This window comes from Grammomys surdaster, unplaced genomic scaffold, assembly GCF_004785775.1.
Source record: "Grammomys surdaster isolate TR1022 unplaced genomic scaffold, NIH_TR_1.0 341, whole genome shotgun sequence".
Lineage (NCBI taxonomy): Eukaryota > Metazoa > Chordata > Mammalia > Rodentia > Muridae > Grammomys > Grammomys surdaster.
Window position 1 is genome coordinate 2944835 of NW_021604760.1, and position 19166 is coordinate 2964000.

The 19166-nt window shown below is 45.8% G+C and overlaps 1 protein-coding gene across 2 annotated transcripts in view; it reads right to left on the reverse strand.

Moving 5' to 3' along the window:
- The window catches only part of Patj (PATJ crumbs cell polarity complex component), a 299188-nt gene that overhangs the window by 9548 nt on the left and 270474 nt on the right, over window positions 1-19166 (reverse strand). For both annotated transcript variants that reach the window (XM_028778758.1, XM_028778759.1), the window contains 3 exons: window positions 17362-17484; window positions 16585-16689; window positions 1848-1954 (listed from right to left, as the gene is read on the reverse strand). In XM_028778758.1, the coding sequence (XP_028634591.1) occupies window positions 1848-1954; window positions 16585-16689; window positions 17362-17484 (335 nt within the window). The remainder of the gene's footprint in view (window positions 1-1847; window positions 1955-16584; window positions 16690-17361; window positions 17485-19166) is intronic.

A 19166-nucleotide genomic window follows, 5' to 3' on the forward strand; every position in this document is an offset into this window, starting at 1 on the left:
TGTGGTAGCTTGAAAATGCTATTTTGTGGTACCCAACCCCAGAAAACCGAGAGAAAGAGGGACTCCTCAGAGCTTGAACTCAGGCAGCATCCCAGGTAAAAATGAATCACCTGTGATGTCTGCTGTTAGAAGTTCTAATCCAGATGCTGGTCTCCGAACTTACACTACTCAGACCTTTGAAGGGCCATTGACAAGAACATCAAACAGCTAGAGACTGACATCACTAATCTGAAGAAATGCCTTGTTTCGCTGTTTGAAGAGACCTAAAATCTCAAAGATACTTATTGGACTTGATTTACTCTATTACAATAGAAAAGGCTGTGTACAGCTCTTGATTGTGTACAGCCCTTAAAGAAGAATGTTGCCTTTACATAGACAAGACAAGGAGGGTTAAAGAGAGCATGAAATAGGTAGTGAAGGCCCTGAGAAAAATCAGAGAGAGAAAGAGACAGATGAATGCTGGTACAAGAATTGGTTTGCAGCCTCTCCAAGGTTGTCAACCCTATTTCCTCCCATCTTGGGACCATTATTTGGGTTCTTTTTGCTTTTTTTCTGCTGGTCCCTGGCCCTCAAATAGGCGGACTAACTCTGTGATACAACAGATAAATAATTTGGTAGCAAAACCTATTCAGATATATAATCATAAGTTAGCTATGGAGGACCACGAGACTCAAGATGAGGTTGTTACTTTATACAGGGTGTTTCCAAAACCCATCTCCACCCAACCTAAAAGGGGGGACTTCTGCCCCTAGACCAAACAGAGAGGGGCCACCCAGAACCCCCTCTGACAGGCAATCTGAATTCTTGATTAGGCTGCGAGGCTAAGCACTGCAAGGGAATATCAATAAAAGATAAAAATATCTGGGTTCCCTGAGGGACAAGCCTGACTGCATAGGGGTTGATGTCAAAAATATCCCCTCTCCAGGAAAAAGACATTGGGACGGGTATGGCCCTCATGCCTCACTGGACAACAACAGGGGGACTGCAGCCATTACAAGGTCCCCTTCAAATACTGGAGGTCAGGCCTCTATCCCAGCCTTCGCAAGTTTAGAATTGCCACAGCCCTTCTATACTTAGAGAAGGGAGGAGATGTCAGGGGCAGCCCTGCTTACACACTGAAGGCCTAAAATCAGCCATAGGCCTAAAATCAACAATAGGCCTGTCATACATGTATACTAACACCAAGTGTTGGGTCTCAGTGGAAAAACATTGAAACAGATGGCTATAAGCTAATGTAGACAGGCAGGTTTTGTGGAAATTTACAAGCCTGAGTAGTCATAGACCTTGTAAATAGGTAGGCTTGGCAGACAATACCAACTTAGATAAGGACAAGGGAGTCATAGGCAGAGTCATAGTGACTTGTCCCCTGAACCTTCACCCAGCTGATACCCGGTTCTGAAGATATCTGTATTCCCCCTGAACACCCACACTCCATTATCATTCCCTTCCCCACATCCTGCCTTTCTGTTTATAACCCCTGTGTGAATGAATTACGATTTGAGAAAAATAAGTTGTACAAAAAAAAGAAAGTTAAAAAAAAAAAAGAATGCGAGTCTAAAAAAAATGCTATTTTGTTTTTTAAAAAAGATTTATTTTATGCATGTGAGTACACTGTAGCTGTCTTCAGATACACCAGAAGAGTACATTAAATCCCATTACAGATGGTTGTGAGCCACCATGTGGTTGATGGGAACTAATGCCTATTTTTAAAGGCCTCTGGAGATTAGGAACCTTGGGAGACCTTGTGAGGTCAGGAGAACTTAGCATGTACATCCTTACACTCTGAGATCACATACACCTGAACCGAAAGCTCAGGTGCTAGGTCCATTCTGTATTATAATACTCACTCTGTGTCTTCCAAATGTCGGTCAGCAATGGGAGAGCCAAGCTGGGAGCCTGTAGACATGATTTCCAGCTGAGTCGCTATGGCACTTATGTTGGTATCTGCCACAACCTGTGGGAGTGAATGACAAGTCATTTTACTGTAAGTTGTAAGGATGCTGGAGAAACCATGGCTATATTCTAAACCTCATTCATCCTGCATAGAGAGCTGGATTATTCTCTTTCCCTCGCTCCTGTCTTTCTCACTTTTTCTCCCTCACTTCCCGAGACAGAGACCCACTGGTGTTAAACTCTCAATATTTGTGCTGCACCCTCCCCAGGGCTGGGGCTTCAGCATGTATCTTCATGCTGGGCTGGAGAGTTTCATTTTTCTCTTAAACTCTTTCCTTCATTTGACTTTCAGTGACTGCTGCCTCTCCATCTCCTTCTTTATTCTTTGGTGGAACTGGAGACTGAACCCAAAGCCTCTGAGTGAGGACTCTATGAAAACTTTGATTTTGAGGCAGGGTCTTACTGAGCTGCAGAGGCTGTCTGTGAACTCTGGTCTTCACTCTTCAGCCTCCTGATAGCTGTTGGAATCACAGGCATGTGCCACTGGCCTGGGTACAGTTAGACTCGTACACCTTTCTGACCTTGCCTTCCTCTCTTGCAGACTCCTGTACAGTATAGCAGGACCAGCTTCAGAATTCCTGGTCTTTTTCATCCACACTGAGTCTCATGCTATGAATCTAAATATCATCCAGTGATGACAATTCCCAGATATCTATCCCCAGCTCTACCGTACTTAACTCCAAATCTTCATGATGTGTCCCCAGTGATGTTCGTCAGGAACCCATAGCTAACATGTTCCCAGCCCTTTGTCCCACAGCCTGTGCTCTTGTAGCTTTCTACATCCCAGGAGACCATTACCTGTTCTTGAGCAAGGTTGGTTGGTACCATCCTTGACTTTTCTGTCTCAAAGCCCACAGTCCTCCCAGGTGCTGCAGGCTGACCCCCAAATTCATCTTGTGCGGAGTTCTACAGGAGCCTTCTCATGGCTGCACAGGCTCCCTTTTCTCAAGCAGCCAGAACCACACTAGCATGGAGCAGATGACTCCAGACTCTGCCTGAAGCCATCTGCAGAGAACTAGATGCTGTGGGGCCACAAGCTGAAGTCCTTCCGATGACCTTCAAGGTGTCCTGCCCTGTGGCATCTCTCTCAACATTCCCCTGTGTTCAGCATTCTGACCTCATTGTCCTGCTGGCCATCCCACCTCCAACCCCAGAACAGAGCCCAGAGATCTGGAGGGCTGGCTGTCACACTGCACAGATCTGGAGAGGAATTTGCTGGCAGGAGTGCAGGGAAACTTGATCTGATGCAGTTTCAGAACAGACCAACAGAGGGCACACATGCCTCAATTGTGAAACAGCTGTCTGTACTGCCAGTAAAGCAGGAGAAAGGCAATGGGCCAGAGGAGGGGTCAGGAAGCATTTGGGGAACATCCCAGAATAGGGGAAAACAGTTACACACAAGTGCAGAATGTTCTAGAAATATAGTCATGGGAAGAATCGCCGACTAAATGGGGAGATGCGTAGCATAAATACTCCCTTCCAGACTCTTCTTTCAGTAGCGTGCAGGGCTGTCTTACGTAGCCCAGAGTCTCAGCAGACACTGCCTACTCTTGAGGCGCCGTCTTCCCAAACATTCTATTCCAGCTTTCCCCCAGCCTGTGCCTCCATGACCCACATATTCCTGACTTTCTTGCTGCTGGTAGGGTCTGCTTTCTGCTATCTTACCTCCTGGCTCAGTCATAGGCCCAGGTGCCTTCACAGTCAAGTGACAGCACATCCATCCCCGGGCTTTAAGTTCCAACTATGTGTTTATAACCCACCTATGCTCTGTCCAATCACTGATTTGGGATTTGCATTTTGACGTCTCTCAGCTTACCAAAATTAAGACATCAAATTCAAGTTTGGACTGGGGAGGTAGCTCAGTAGCAGAATGCATGCCTAGCGTGTGTGGGGCCCCAGGTTCCAGTCTCAGGGTACACACATATCATGCACCCCCGCCCTACTTCCTCTCCAAACTCTTGACCCAAAAACCCACTTCCCCCGTTCAACTGACTTTTCCTTTTATTTCTCTCTTATTAGCAAATTATACCTCCAGCTTCCCCATTATGGACTAAGAACTACGTTCACTATGAGCACTGAAAACCTGTTGTGGCTGGAACCTGTCACCTGAGACAGGCAGTGAGGTGCTCAGTCTGAACAGCCTCCTGGTGCCTCCTCTTGCTTCAGAATGAGTTCCAAACCCGTTCACTTGTCGCTTTTACTGTCCCCAGTCATCTTCCCAGATACACAATGGCACTCTCCTGCTGCAATCCTTTCATCACTGTCCCTTTGTTCTTAGGAGAATATTCTAAGTATGTGCAGCCTCCCACCCCACCCAACACACATACCTCTAATCTTCCTTCCCATTCCTCTCAATCTTCTAGAAGTTTCTCCCTGGGAATCTCTACACAAACCAGTTTAGCTGCCAGCCCTGCTCCTCTTGTGACCTTCTCTAGTGTCCCTGCTTAGGTTAACCCTTCCTGTTTTCTTCTGCATTTTCAACCCGCTTCTCAGGGATTGTGACAGTAAATGTTTTTGAGGCTCTGGCTCCATGAGCAGCAGGATCATGCTCCAGCATGTAACTATGGAAGAACCCGGAATAGATAACTGGATCCAAAGCCTTTCTAAAGGGCAGAGAGATTGAGGTGGTTATGTGGAGACAGGTTTCTGGTCCTTTAAGGAGAGAGCAAACATAACAGGTAGGCCCCACTCCACAGAGACAGAGTCATGACAGGGAATGAAGGAGGTCTAGGCACTGACTGATCTAACACCATTTTGAATTTTGCTTTTTTTTTTTTTCAAATGATTTATTTTTATCTTACGAGCATTGGTGTTTTGATTCATGTGTCTTGTGTGAGGGTGTTGGATACCCTGAAACTGAAATTACAAATAGCTGTGAGCTACCATGTGGATGCTTGGAATTGAACCCTGGTCCTCTGGCTGCTGTATCTTAAATGCTCAGCCATTTCTTCAGCTCTGAATTTTTTTTTTCGTTTGTTTATTTTGTGTGCGTGTGCGTGCGTGTGTGATGGGGCAGTAGGGGCCTGAATGTGCCATAGCACATGTCTGGAGATCAGAGGTCAACCTGTGGGGGTCAGTTCTCTCCTTTCACCACGTGGAATCCCAGGTTTGAACTCAGGCTGACAGGCTCGGAAGCCAGTGCCTCTATCTGCTGAGCCATCTCACCAACCCTTCCTTTGTTTATGACTCCATCTTGTTTCTTTTCCTTTCTTGTGAATTCTCCTGAGTGTTTCTCATTTAAAGTGACTTGGACCTCAGGAACAACAGTCTTGCCTAACGATTTTAAGGCAAAGGGTAGAACTCAGCAACCTTCTTAGCACCAGCATAACTCTGCATTGCCAATCCTGAGAAAATGGCCTAAGATAATGATCAACTAGTGGACAGCCAGACCAAGACAACCTGGAATCCTACCAGGAAGCTCAGAGCCTCCCTTTGTTTCTCTCCTGTGTGCCCAGGACTGTGTAGGCAGCTGACACTAGATTCCCGGGTCACTGTGGTTCCTGGTGGGATCACTCTGCTTATTTAATAAAGCTCCTTTGTGGGCTCACCACTGCCCCATCTCCTTCTGGATTTGATGGGGAAGAGGAGGTAAGACAGGGTCTTGTATGTAGTCTAGGCTGGCCTGAAACTTGTGATCCTCCTGCCTCAGCCTCCTGAGTGCTGGAAGTATAGGCTAGGTGTGAGCCACCAAGCTCAGGTTGTGTGGGAAAAGACACTGAGCTTAGTCTGATGGGATTCCTAGGAGTCAGAGCTTCTTTCAGAAGTGAATGCTTAAGGAACAGAACGGCATTTCATGAAAAAGAAGCTCACGGGACTATGTCATGTCCCTATTGGACAGAACCAGAAAAGTCATTAGCACACTGCCTCTTCCTTCCTTACCTCGCTTATTCTTCCATCCCTTCCTTCCTTCCTTCCTTCCTTCCTTCCTTTTTTTTTTTTTAGATTAGCGTCTTAATAGCCCTGGCTAGCCTAGAATTCAGGATCAACCTGTCTCTGCCTCCCAGGACCTGGTACTATAGGCATGCACTACCACATCCAGCCCTCCCTGTCCCCTGGAGACTATACAGATCATTTTGTAGCCCAGGCTAACCTGAAACTCATGGCCATCCTGCCACAGCTTCTAGAGTGCACAGATTACAGGCAGGAGCCACCACTATGTCTGGTTAGAATCTAGTACTTTTTTTTTTTTTTAGGTTTTTCGAGACAGGGTTTCTCTGTGTAGCCCTGGCTGTCCTGGAACTCACTCTGTAGACCAGGCTGGCCTTGAACTCAGAAATCCGCCTGCCTCTGCCTCCCAAGCGCTGAGATTAAAGGCATGCGCCAGCACCGCCCCTGGCAGAATCTAGTACTCTTTAATCAGATGTCAGGAAGCAATCACGGGGCATGGGGGGAAAAAGAGCTCCAGAATCTGCTTCCCAGACAGCCGTCTCCCCAGTTACAGCCCAGTTACACTCATCATTAAAGGTTTACCATCCAGCTGGAAAATATACAAACGTCCTGGAGTTTCCTTCCTGAAACCAGCTCTAAAATTAAAAGGGTTTCTTAGGCTCCAGTAAATCCTAGGGAACTACCCAGAACCCTGCTGCCAGTCTTGTAGGAGTGGAACCCTCAGGCTAAGTGTTCAATATGAAGGACAGCAGGTCTCCTGTGGGGAGACCCAGGACAGCAAATCTGCCACCTGCAGGAAGAGCTGATTGACCAAGTAACTTGATAGGCCGTGGCTAAACCTTCCCTGGGGCTTGGCTTGGGAATGGGAGGAGCTACTCTCTAAGGATTAGGTCAGTGGTGTACAAGTTCAACTCTGAGGTAGGACCTAGGTGTCCTGCTCAGCCTTGCCTCTGAACAACGGGACTCGGGGCTATGGTCTGAGGTAAGTAGGCCCAGGGTCCTTTGAGGAAGCTGGGGAGGCCAACGAGAGGACAGAAAATGACTTTATTTTTCTTTATCAAGTGAATCTTGGACTTGTTTTCAGCTTCACTGGGTTCTGAGAACAGGTATAGGACTTGGGGAAAACAAGGGAGAGAAGTGGTCCTGCCCTCAGGGAGGTGTGCAGTAGGTGTCGTGTGAGGGGCAACAGGACCTAGTGATGGTCAAAGTGGGAAGTGACAGGGTTAGAGGCCCTTAATGATTCCAGGGGTATCATGGTCTCTGCAACTTCAGGTGTTCTAGTCTCTGGGTTCCTTGGCCTGGAGAGGTGAGATCCTGGAACTGGCGTGGAAGAAATGAAGATAGTCTGAGACACACCTGTGTCTATTAATCTATCACACTACTGAAACAAGGAATGCCAATGATTTGGATATTTCCCTGGGGAGCTTATGCTGGGAGAAGGAAAAGGTGGCAGCTAGGGAAGAGCCTGTCTCCAGGAAATAGGCCACACAGTTCTAACACCTCACAGGATGAGATGGAAGTCCAGCAGTGAGGGGCAGTGGTGGTGCAAAAGGTCTTGGACCAGGACTGCTTAGATGTGCATATCCTTGGCTCTCTCTTTAAACTTCAGGACCCTAAGATTCTGTGTGTGTGTGGTCACTGGGTCTCTTTGTCCCTCCTCCAAAGAGGGATACATTGAACAAATCTCCCTTTCCTGCTTTATGCTATTAATGCGGCTCTCTCGGTTGGCTTACTGTGCATGAGCATGTGCTGTGACTCCTAGGTTTGGTGACAATCCCACTCTAGGATCTGTGGTCTGGCCTTAACCCCTCTTTCCCCAGAGGAAAAGGACAGTTGGGAAATATGGCTGATGTCATCCTGTTCCACCACAGCCCTTCAAAACACTAGCCTGGTCAAAGATGAGTGTTCTGTACATCGGTGCCTCTTGCTAAGCATCCTGGTGCTGGACATGCACACATGGTCAGGGCGGGTGGCTAGACACAGAATTGTCGGGCAACAGGTATGAACCTATTAAATCTAGTCGAGCTGCCTTACCAAGTGACTGCAGAATTTAAGACATCTAATGGAAACATTTTGTACCCCCTCCAGGTGAAGTTATTATTAAACACTTAGCAATTACAGGCCTGAGTCAGAGCAGGCCAGCAGCCTGAAGGAAGAGTCCCAACTTCTCCAAGGTGGAAAAGAGGAGAAGTATATAAATCTGCCTACCCAAAACTACCAACAAGAAGGAAGAGGCAGGAAGACCTGTCCTTCCAAGCAAGAGGAGACCCAGACAGAGACAGCAAGGAGAAGAACAGCAACCATGGAAGCAGAGGAGACCCACCTCCAGAAGGACCCGAGTACAGAGGTGCACCCACCCGCTACCTGGGAGGCTACCAACCGGAAGGAAGAGGAGGGGAGGATTCAGCTACCCAAAGATGGAAAGCTACAAGTCAGGAAGGCTAGAAAAGATGCTCTGTCTCCCAGGCCTAACGAACAGTCAGCGATATCCACAGAGTTGGAAAATGAGCCAATAACCATGTTCCCCCCTCCCACTGCTCCCTGCCAGAGTGTGTTCCCCCCTCCCACGGCACTCACACCGAACTCTGTATTTCCCCCTCCCACTGCGTTTTCTGGTCAGTGTGTGTTTCCCCCTCCCACTGCGCTCACATCTCACTCTGTGTTTCCTCCCCCAAATGCCTTGTTCTTTCAGTGTGGTTCCCCGTCCAATGGAGTTTCTCCCTCAACTTGCAATTCCTTCAGCTCCTTTATAGGAGCTCACCTCTCAAGCCATTCTCCTTGAGAAAGCGTTATTTCATCAGACACACTTGTGCTATAGCTACTGGGACATTACATGACTTAAAAATAAAGCGGGACTCAACTACAGCACTATGTTCAGCAGTGGATCAGTCTATGGTCAAATAAACTTTCTGGTTGAGTCATTCCTGCATGCCTTTATTGCATGGACCACAAGATGGGCAACTCTCCTTAAAAACAGGTTTGGGGGCCTGGTGGTGGCGGTGCATATCTTTAATCCCAGCACTTGGGTGGTAGAGGTAGGGATCTCTGTGGGTTTGAGGCCAGCCTAATCTATGGAGTTCCAGGACAGCCAAGGCTACACAGAAAAGCCCTGTCTCATAAAACCAAATCAAACAACCAAACAACAACAACAGCAACAAAACAGTTTTGGGAGATTATGTCTTGGAGAATTGAGAAGTCAAAATAGTTTCTGGGAACATGGGCTGTTGTAAAGCACACGAGCCTGTGCTCCCTGTGAGGAGCTTCCCTGAGCATCTAACCCTGCTAGGGAACACGATAAGCTGTTAAGATTTGTCAGGGCCCACATCTCTTTGGTATAAAATGTAAAACTCAACATTCACACCCAGCCTGCACCTGTACCTAACCTGCATCCAAGATCCAGAGGTGCCAATGTTATTAATCATGGGAGCTGAGTGGCCAGGGTGACCCCAAGACAGCAAGCACCTAGAACTGGCTTTGGTATGACTTGAAGTAGCAGAAAGTATTTATCTACAGCCCACTGACAATGGCTTTCCTAAGGGTCTAGATTGTAACACCTAAGAGGGGCAAACCGGCTGCTAGACACAGAGCCCTCTAGTGGCTCAAACCCCCAATGTCACCAGAAATATGCCAAGGATTTCTCTCAGGATTATTTAATTTTTATTTTTCCAGAGGATTAAAACCAGGGTCTCAAGGTGCATGTTTGCTAGGCAGGGGGCAACTCCAGGTTGTCCCCAAACACAATTACAGAGTAAAAACACTTTCTTAGCTTCCTCCAAAACCACCACTACCACCAACAAGAAAAAATAAAACCAAAAACCCCAAAACAAAGAAACAAACAAAAAACAAAAACTCCCGACTAAAACCCAACCAACTAACCAACCAACCAAACGCAATAAAACATAAAACCAAACCAAAAAATAAAACACAAACAATAAAAACAAAACAATAAAACCCCTCTCTTTTCTTTCCCCCCCATGTATGTTTCTTATCTTTGAAAGCCAAAATTGGGCTGGGCATGGTGACACAGGCCTTTAATCTTAGCACTTAGGAGGTAAAGGCAGGAGAACCCCTGAGTCAGAGGCCAGCCTGGTCTACATAGTGAGTAATGATACAGCCAGGTCTACATAGAGAGAATCTGCTCCCCTCTCCCCCAAAAATGTCAAAACTGGAACTGGTTAGGTGGCTCAGTGGATAAAAGTTGCCATTAACTCTGACCACCTGAGTTTGATCCCTGGGACCAACTGGTGGAAGGAGAGAGCGACTGCTCTAAGCTGTCCTCTGACACCACACATGTATGTATAGACGTACCAAATAAATCACGAGGAGTTCCCCAGCAACACTTTAACAAGAGTCTCTGCCCTTCCATCCCTCCTTCACTCTGACAATATCTCAACTCTTTAGCCATTTCTTTCAGTAGGTGCTTCCATATACCTAAAAAGCACAATTTTACTTCTATTTGTTGATTAACTAAATTAATTAATTGGGTTTTAAAACAAGGTGGACAGACTATGTAGCCTAGGTTGGCCTTGAACTCACTCTACAGCCCAGGCTGGTTTGTGATAAGTTTCCGGCCTCAGCCTCCTAAACAAGCTGCTACTCCTCTCTGATGAACTTAAATGACCTAATCATATCCTTGTGTGGACAACAAAAGCTGTAACTCCTATCTGATTCTTCCACTGAAGCGTCATGGCCACCCACGTCTCTGGCTTCCTGCACTGTGATGTTTGGCTGTATCTGTTTAATATGTAAGCGAAGGGAAGGCTCGGGCTGGTCTTGCTGGAAGCAGGGACTTAACAAGGGCCTGTGGATGTGGAGAGGAACTGTGGCAAGCTTGTCATTACATCTTCATTTTCCACCGTCTCCTCTGCTACCTTCAACTTTGGGTCAGATTCCTGTTCAACTCTGTACAGTAGACACGTTAATCATTTAAGGATGTTCCTCTGGCAACCTCCCCTTTCAAGGCTGAAGGCACCAGATAAGAATAGCAAAGGTATTTTTCAAGATTCACAGGAGATATAATCAACACACCATTGACAATCCCCTGCTTCAGATTGGCACCCATGAGTCTCTCTAGTTATTGCTCTAAGGCTGAAGTAGTCCTGACAAACTCCATCTTGCCTTCCTGATTTCCTTCTGTGTCATTCTATCCTTGGATTCTAGGATCTTAAGCCTGAGAGACAAACATCCTGCGCAGCAGATCAGAACTGCCCCTGGCAGGGGTGATTTCCTTGTCCTGATAAGACTCTGTATGGCCAGCGCTCGGACAATGATCAACCAGAACAACTGACTGGCTGTGAGCTCTAGTCCCCTCCATGGGGGGTTGAGGGGTTGAGGGTGGGGCCATCTGAGACATCCTTTACCTCTGTCTTTCCAGAGCAGCTGGACTGAAAACAAGTTCCTCCCTAGCGGTCACCATGACTTGTCTCATTCTCAACATGCGAGGCAAGTGGTCACCCAAGGTTCTGTGGGATCCCCAGAACTAGATTTCCTTGGCCTATATTAGAGGTTGAGGGTAGCCTGGGCTACATAGCAGAAACTTGTCCCCAAGCAGCAGCAGCAGCAGCAGCAGCAACAACAACAACAAGCAACAACAACAACAATTGAAGACAAAAACAAAAAACCAAACCAACCAAAAAACCTCCCAAAGGCCATGACTTAATTTTTACGTAAATGCTATTCTTACTAAGCCTGCTACTTCCTGTAATGTTTCCCAGAGTATATAGTTTGTACATATTTTATTTTCTATGTTTTTATTAGATCAGCTTTAACATTTTTAATTCACCTCAAACTTTCAGGACAGTTAGGTGTACTGGATACTCAATACCTCATTTTCCCTTTAGTTTAATGTCATTACTATTAGTTCTATTAGTGTGTGTAAGTCAGAGGACAACTTTCAAGTGTCAGTTCTCTCCTTCACTATGGGACCTGGGCTTGAACCTGTGTTGTCAGGCTTGCGTGGCAAGTGCTCTACCCACTGAGCAAGCCTCCCTGTTTTCTCCTTTTTGGCTCAGAGCCATTTTTCTCAATGTGCCCCTCCTCCTGCTCCACTTGGATAGACTGGGCTCTGTGCCCACTGCCGGTGATTTTAACACTGTCCAGCACGACAGCATCTTCTGTCATGGCTGTTCATTTGTTGGAGTACATCTTAAAGTAAATTCTCTCAGAAAACTGATTTAAAAAAAAAAAGCCAGGGGCATTCAAATGCCTTGCTCTTTACAGCTAGCAAGTATATTTCTCTTGAGAAGCGTAAAGTCTAGGTAGTTATTATTCTTTTATTATTTAATATGTGTTCTGATTAATAGATCTTTAAATTCCTTTAATTTGCCGGCCGGGCGGAGCAACGCACCCCCCGGCGCCCAAACCCACAACACCCTCTCCCCCAACCCCATCTGCTTACAACTTCTACTTCTGGGACATCAGGTTTCTTGGCTGAATCCCTTGGTCCCCTTGCTTGGTCCCTCACTCCCGGATGGTTCTATGATGGAACCCAGGCGAGTGCTCTCTGGGTGAGCCACGTGTCCTGCTCTTTCTCCATGCTCTCTTAATAACCCATCCACCACTGCAGCCTTTTCTGTTAGTCCCACAAGCTCTGGAGGACGCTCCTGAAGGCGACCTGAAGAACTACTTCATAAAGAGACTCTTAATCATTATCTCTTTGATTTAAAGATTTTCTTCTGATCTCCAAACTTGTTCCTAGGCTTTGGGATCCCTCTCTTGCATTTCGATTTATTTAATCAGCCAGTACCTAACAAGTGCAGTGTGTCAGGCAATAGGAGCGTCAGCACTGCGAAGTCCAGGTAGCTTCAGTTTGCTCTCGTTTGCAGCTCTGAGCATGTGCAGCATGCTTCCTTGGCCATGAGGCTGCCTGGCGTCCCCACACCAGTGTTCCTAACATCACAATACCATCAAGAGCACATTATCAGGGACAAAGGAGAACGGGATACTGAGATCAGGAGTTCAAGGATGGCCTTAGCTAAATAGTGAGGCCAGTCTGGGTTATCTGTTTAATTAATGTTGCCTCAATGCTACAAAGCCCAACTCTCCAACTTCTGTCCATGACAGAAGTGCCTGACATGTTTTTTCCCTTCTTCTGTCCTCAAAGAAAGGTAAAAAATTAGAAATAATTATTTTTCCTAGTGGGCTGACAAGATGGTTCACTGGTTAAGAGAACCTGCTTTTCTTGTAGATGACCTGAGTTCATTTCCCTACATCAGGTGACTTACAACTACATGTAACTCCAGCTCCAAGGGATCCAATACCCACTTCTAGCTTCCTTGGGCACATATGTGGTATTTACCCACAAAGATACAGTGACAAAGACACGAGGCAGACAGACAGACAGACAGACAGACAATACACACTTATACATAAGTTAAAAAAAAGATAAATCTTAAAGCAAAACCAAAATTTTTCTAGCAGAGAGTATGATACCTGGATTAAAAACAGTTCTATAGTCATTCCATATTGAAAGAGCTGAGCGAGACAATTCTCAAATTACAAGGAGCAAATAAAAGTAGGAACAGTTAGAAACATCTCAAGCAGCCTAGTCAACCTCAGCTGCTCAGTCTGGAGTTGTCAATAAGCAGGCACCAGCCTTAGAGGCAGCGACGTCTACTCCTTCTACTTAGAGGGGCCAGAGCTTTCTCCTGTGCCAATAGCACTTGCTGATGGCTTTCTGTGAGACACTGTAAGTCTTTTCCATGGGCTGGAGAGATGGCTCAGCTGGTAAGGTGCTTGCCTCTTGATCATGCAGACCCGAGTTCACTCTCTGGTATCCATGTAAAAAAGAAGTAGTGGTGTGTGGCTCTAATCCCTAGGTTAAAGAGGTAGAGACAGGCTGGGCATGCTGACGGTGGAACTGAGTAACGACCTTTGTCTTGCACAAATGTATACAAAACCATACATATACACGTCTCTTTCCCATATCACCAGGCACAATTACCTGGACTTTTTTTTTTTTTTTAACTTCCCTGCCAATGGCCTGTCTGATAATGAAAACAATTTGCCTAGTGATGACGCAGCTGCCATATAATTGTGTCCCAGGGTGTTTCAATGGAAGCAAACACCATGTGACTGGAAGGCGCGTGAGAGTGGACGTTGCTAAGCTCCATGTCTATCGTGTCTGTAGCCACACAAGCTCCACATTCTTGAGTGTGACTATCCCACCTATGGACTCTGTGGGTCCACTGATGTTCAGAGTGCAGATGAGGAAGGAAAACAGCAACTAACATGATTGCCATTTCAAATCAAATGTCACTCTCTTCTTAAAACACAGAAACAGAAAAGGAATAAAGCCCTCTTTCAGAAACAGGCTATGGAGAGTAAGCGGTGTGGTACAGCCCTGAAATCCCAGTGCTATGGAGCTGAGGCAGAAGGATCCCAGACTAGCCAGGGATATTGAGAGACCTTGTCTGAAAGAAAATCCCAAATCAAACAAAACAGCTCTCAGAATGGGCAAACATAGTCACTCTTCTTCTATAGCTTTATCTGAAATAAATTAAAGGTACTTTTTCTACGTTGTAAAAACATTTAAATAAAATTTTAAAGTATTTACTTATTTCACTTTGGTTTCAATAGGGGTTTTGCCTGTGGGCATGTCTGTACAATAAGTTCAGGCAGTGCCAAAGGAGGCCAGAAGAGGGCACCAGATCCCCCTAGAACTGGAGTAACAGAGGCTGAACCACCATCTGGGTGCTGGGAATTGAACCCATGTCTTTTGGAAGAGCAGCCAATGCTCATACTACTGAGCCATTTCCCTAGGCCTTTTATAAGAACTATATTTAAAAAGTACACTGACAGAAGCAATTTAGCAAGAATAACATGTTTCCTTTGTGACCTTTGTTTTTGTGAGAGAAGGTTTCAGTCCAGACTTGCCTCTAACTTTCTATAGCACCAAGACTGACCTTGAACACTGGTCCTCTTGAATGTTGATCCTCTGGTCTCAACATTCTGAGAGTCGGGATTATAGATCTGGCACCAAATTCAGTTTCTTTTTTTTTTTTTTGGTTTTTCGAGACAGGGTTTCTCTGTAGCCCTGGCTGTCCTGGAACTCACTCTGTAGAGCAGGCTGGCCTCGAACTCAGAAATCCGCCTGCCTCTGCCTCCCAAGGGCTGGGATTAAAGGTGTGTGCCACCACTGCCCAGCAAATTCAGTTTCTAAAACTAAGTTTTTGTTGACTTTTTTTTTTAAGTTTAAATACAGTATCTCAAGTGCCCGAGGGCTGGCTTTGAACTGTAACCAAAGGTAGCTTTGAACTCACTATGAGGCCCAGGGTGGTCTCCAACTCTGAATCCTCCTGTCCACCCCCATTGCTGAGAGGTGTCACGTCTTCCAAGGTAATTTAAAATGTAGTCTTTTGGGGGGCAGGGGCGGAGGGGTGCAGGGACTTAACTCAGGGTTCTGTGCATGCCATGCAGTGTTCTACCACTGAGCTACGTCTCAGCTCCAGCCTGTGTCACGCATCCTTGTGCAAAAGGTGGAGCTGAATGAATTTAGTCAGCGTGTAGGACTATCACTAATACTAGACTTTAAGAGAGAGCCCCTTCTTCTTGCTCATGTTCCCACTGAGGCCCTGCTGTCTCCTGCCTCTGGTGATGAAGAGCTGAGACTGAAGAGGTGTACTCTAGGGGTCAGGAGAACTGGAAGGATGGGGAAACAAAAGGCAAAGCACCTGTAGCAGGAATGGAGTAATGACCAGACATGTTCACTCTGCATGAGGACCACACACATCATGGGAGAAGCAGGGCTGCGGTTGGCTATGCACTGTTTTGTTGCTATTCAGCAGACACTCAAGGACCCAAATAATATCTGGCTATTACATCAACTTCTTTGAGACCACAGGCAGTGTTTCACGGCCCCTACCATGTGTACCTTGCTAAATGCATTGTCACTTTGACCTAGACCACTGAGTTCTCAGAGCCAGGCCCCACACATCACTTCTCTCAAATGTTGTGGGTTTTCTATTCAATCTTCTTCTTCTAAGGCTAGAACTACCTGAGGCTGGCTGTGGGTTTTATCCTTTTTACCTGTAAATCATTTTATACTGCCTCTTTCAGAAGTCTGGTGATTATAATCCTTCACTTTAGGGGCGCTTATTAAAGAAAGTCACTGCCAGTACGCTGCCTCTCCAGTCTCTGCACGGCATCAATCTCAGAGACAAGTGAAGGGCCGCAATGGAGGGAGGGGAAATTAACAGCACATTTTGCTTCTACTTCCTCCTGGATCTCTCTGCTGCTCTGACAATGCTCATGGGGCCACAGCAGATCAATAATTGTCTGCCTTAATTGATGACTGCTATGCAGTAAGAGTTGCAGGGTGCTGGCAACCATTCACGGCACAGGAGAAAGAGCATTGTATTTTCTCTGTCTTTAAAGGGACAGGAAACAGTGCACGGGCTGCCCAGAAACAGCCTTTAGATGGAAGAAAAGAAATCATTTCCTATTCGTAGCAAACTTCAATTTACAAAAGAATGGCGGAAGCTAAAAGCCTTGTTGATTTATCACATGAAGCTGAGAGTAATTTTTCTCCCCTTGTTACACTTTCAGATAATCCTGCTCATGCCTGTATGGGTGGCATTAAAGAATTTCTGAATAAAAATAATAATTTCTCGCTTTCAACCTTCATAATTCACATCAACAAGCACCCTGCTGGGTGGCGATGCTGACAGCCAGTGCCGCCCTGCTCTGTCTTTCCTGCTGTCATTTATCTGCCTCTGCCAGCTGGTTCTCCATTGATCGCAATACCTGCAGGATAATGCGCCCGAAGGCATTCTTCAGGAGATTAACAGCTTCTGTGTGAGACAGTCCATCCAGAGGTTGCCCATTAATGCTTACAATCCGATCTCCAACCTGGAAGGACAAAAGTGGAAGAAAATCACTATCATTAAGAAAAATTAAATTTGAGAAGAATGCCTATAACTCTTTGTAAGGTATATTTCCCATCTGCCTCATTGCTGAGAGCTGGCTTCTGTGGAGTGTGGGGAATTTTTAATGGTTTTTCCCAAATGCAGCCCAATCAGAGAGACAAGAAGGGGTTCAATTTGATTACTTATAAGGCGCCGCAGGTCACTCTGTGTTTTGGTAGCCAGTAAGAGTGGGGTGCACAAATTAACTGTTCAGTGAAGCTCCAATGAGGAAGCCAAGGCTTTTCTGCTTAATTTTTATATCTCAGTTAAAATTAAGGGACAACAGAAAAAAATTGATACTTTCAGTTAGGGGAATATTCCAAGATCAAATCTAAGTTACAAACCAATTTGGGTAAACGAGATGCTAAAAGGTCTTGAGAGAGCTGGAAGAGGCTGGGATTCCTTCTTTCACTGGAAGCTTTGATAAGAACAACATTTTTATGTGTCCAGGGACTTAATGAATTTCAGGTCTACAGTCTTGCTAATGTAGTCTGTCCTCAGCATGGGTAGCTGATGGCTTTTGCAATTCCAACTTTAAACAAGGTCTCTATAGTTACAAGCTCCTTCTGGACCCAACACACACTGTCAGCCTTCTGCTAATCTACTGGAATCTTACCTTAAGTTTCTGGGTACGTGCGGCCACTCCACTGGCCTGAATCATGGCAATAAATATTGGGATATCTCCTAAAGGACTTCCTTTTCCTCCAGCGATACTGATCCCAAGGGCATCACTGAGCTCCTACAAAGAGAGAAAATAGAAGGCCTGTGTATTTAATAATAGGCATAGACAGTCTGTCCTTACATTGTACTGAACAAAACCTCTCCATGATAATATGGGAGCTGCATGTAGGGCATCAAAAAGGCCCGTGTCAGCTTCTGCAGTCAGGTAGCGTGGGGGCCTCAGAGAAGCTCTTCCCTGTGAGCCTCCATCCTTATGTACAAGACAGGGAAGTAGACTGCACAGTACATGGTGATAATCTGAGTATAAATAAGATAACACAGTGATGTCCTGGCCTACAGAAGAGGCTCAATAAAAGCCAATAGTAGCAGTAAATTAAAAAACAAAAGCCTTCACTACTGCTCAGTGGAGCGGCCAATTTGACGCAGGCTTGGCAAGTGTGTTCTCATATGGTGTTTATGATTAAACTGCCACACATATCATGTTCTGGGTGTGAACAAACACACTTGGCTTCAAAAGAGCTGCATGCCTGCACTAAACAAAGGCTCTTAGAGGGTGCCCACTGTTGTGACAACAGTTTGGAGAGGGAAGTAAAGCAGTAGCGAAAATCTTTGTAAAGATGGACCTTGAACAGAGATCTGGCTCTCGTCCCACCCTGTCCCTCCCATCCTAGGAGGATTAATATTTTTAAAATGACTGAAAGAACAAATGACAAGTTGCAGTTCTGGCAGGCTGGCATTCATAACCAAGTCTATCTACTGCTCTTGTTGACTATAATGGGAAAGTCTTGTCAAAATGCAAATAACAACGGCCCATAGCTTCTGTAACCAAGAGAAACTAACTGGTGGAAAGTGAAAATCTGCAGAAGTTACAGCAGGGGTATACCACACAGGCTTACCGCATACTTCTGTGTGTGCTTGTACAAGCTCATGCACTTGTGTGCCTATGAGTGTGAGTGTGTGTGTGTGCACGTGAGCAGTGTGTGTGAGTGCTCAGGTATGTGTGTATGTGTGTGTATGCACGCTCATGGGCCTGTGTGTTAGGTATACTTTTGCTCTGAGGGGGAATCCGGGTCAGATTCGGAGCAGAAAAGGTGGCTGAACTATTGACATTCTGATGCAAACCCTGCCCTTCCAGCCAGAGGGACTGAAAGAGGCTTCCCTGGCTGCTGGGTAATCAGGAAGGAAATGCCGAGTGGAAACAGATCCCGAATTCTGAGCACAAATGTGGGGAATTATCACTAATCTACTAAGTATAGAAGAGCCTTCAACCAGTATACCAAAATTTTTGATTATTAAACTTTGCTTTAAATCATTACAAAGGAGGCCGGGGGGTGGTGGCACATGCCTTTAATCCCAGCACTTGGGAGGCAGAGGCAGGCAGATTTCTGAGTTCGAGGCCAGCCTGGTCTACAGAGTGAGTTCCAGGACAGCCAGGGCTACACAGAGAAAAACAAAACAAAACAAAACAAACAAACAAAAAAATCATTACAAAGGCAAGTGAAAATTTCCCTTCCAATTTCCCTGCTAAAAGCATAAGCAACATTATTCTTCAGAGTAGATATACACAACTTAATATTCATGAGGTCTAGGATAAAATCTCATGCTTGTCAACATGCAGGAAGATGTAAAGTGCCCCTCAATGTTCTGTAGGACAGTCGAAAGCAAACATTGTAACACTGTTTTATATAGATATGCATGGCCCCTACCAGGCTCCTGGGTGGATCCCAGCAATGGAAAATA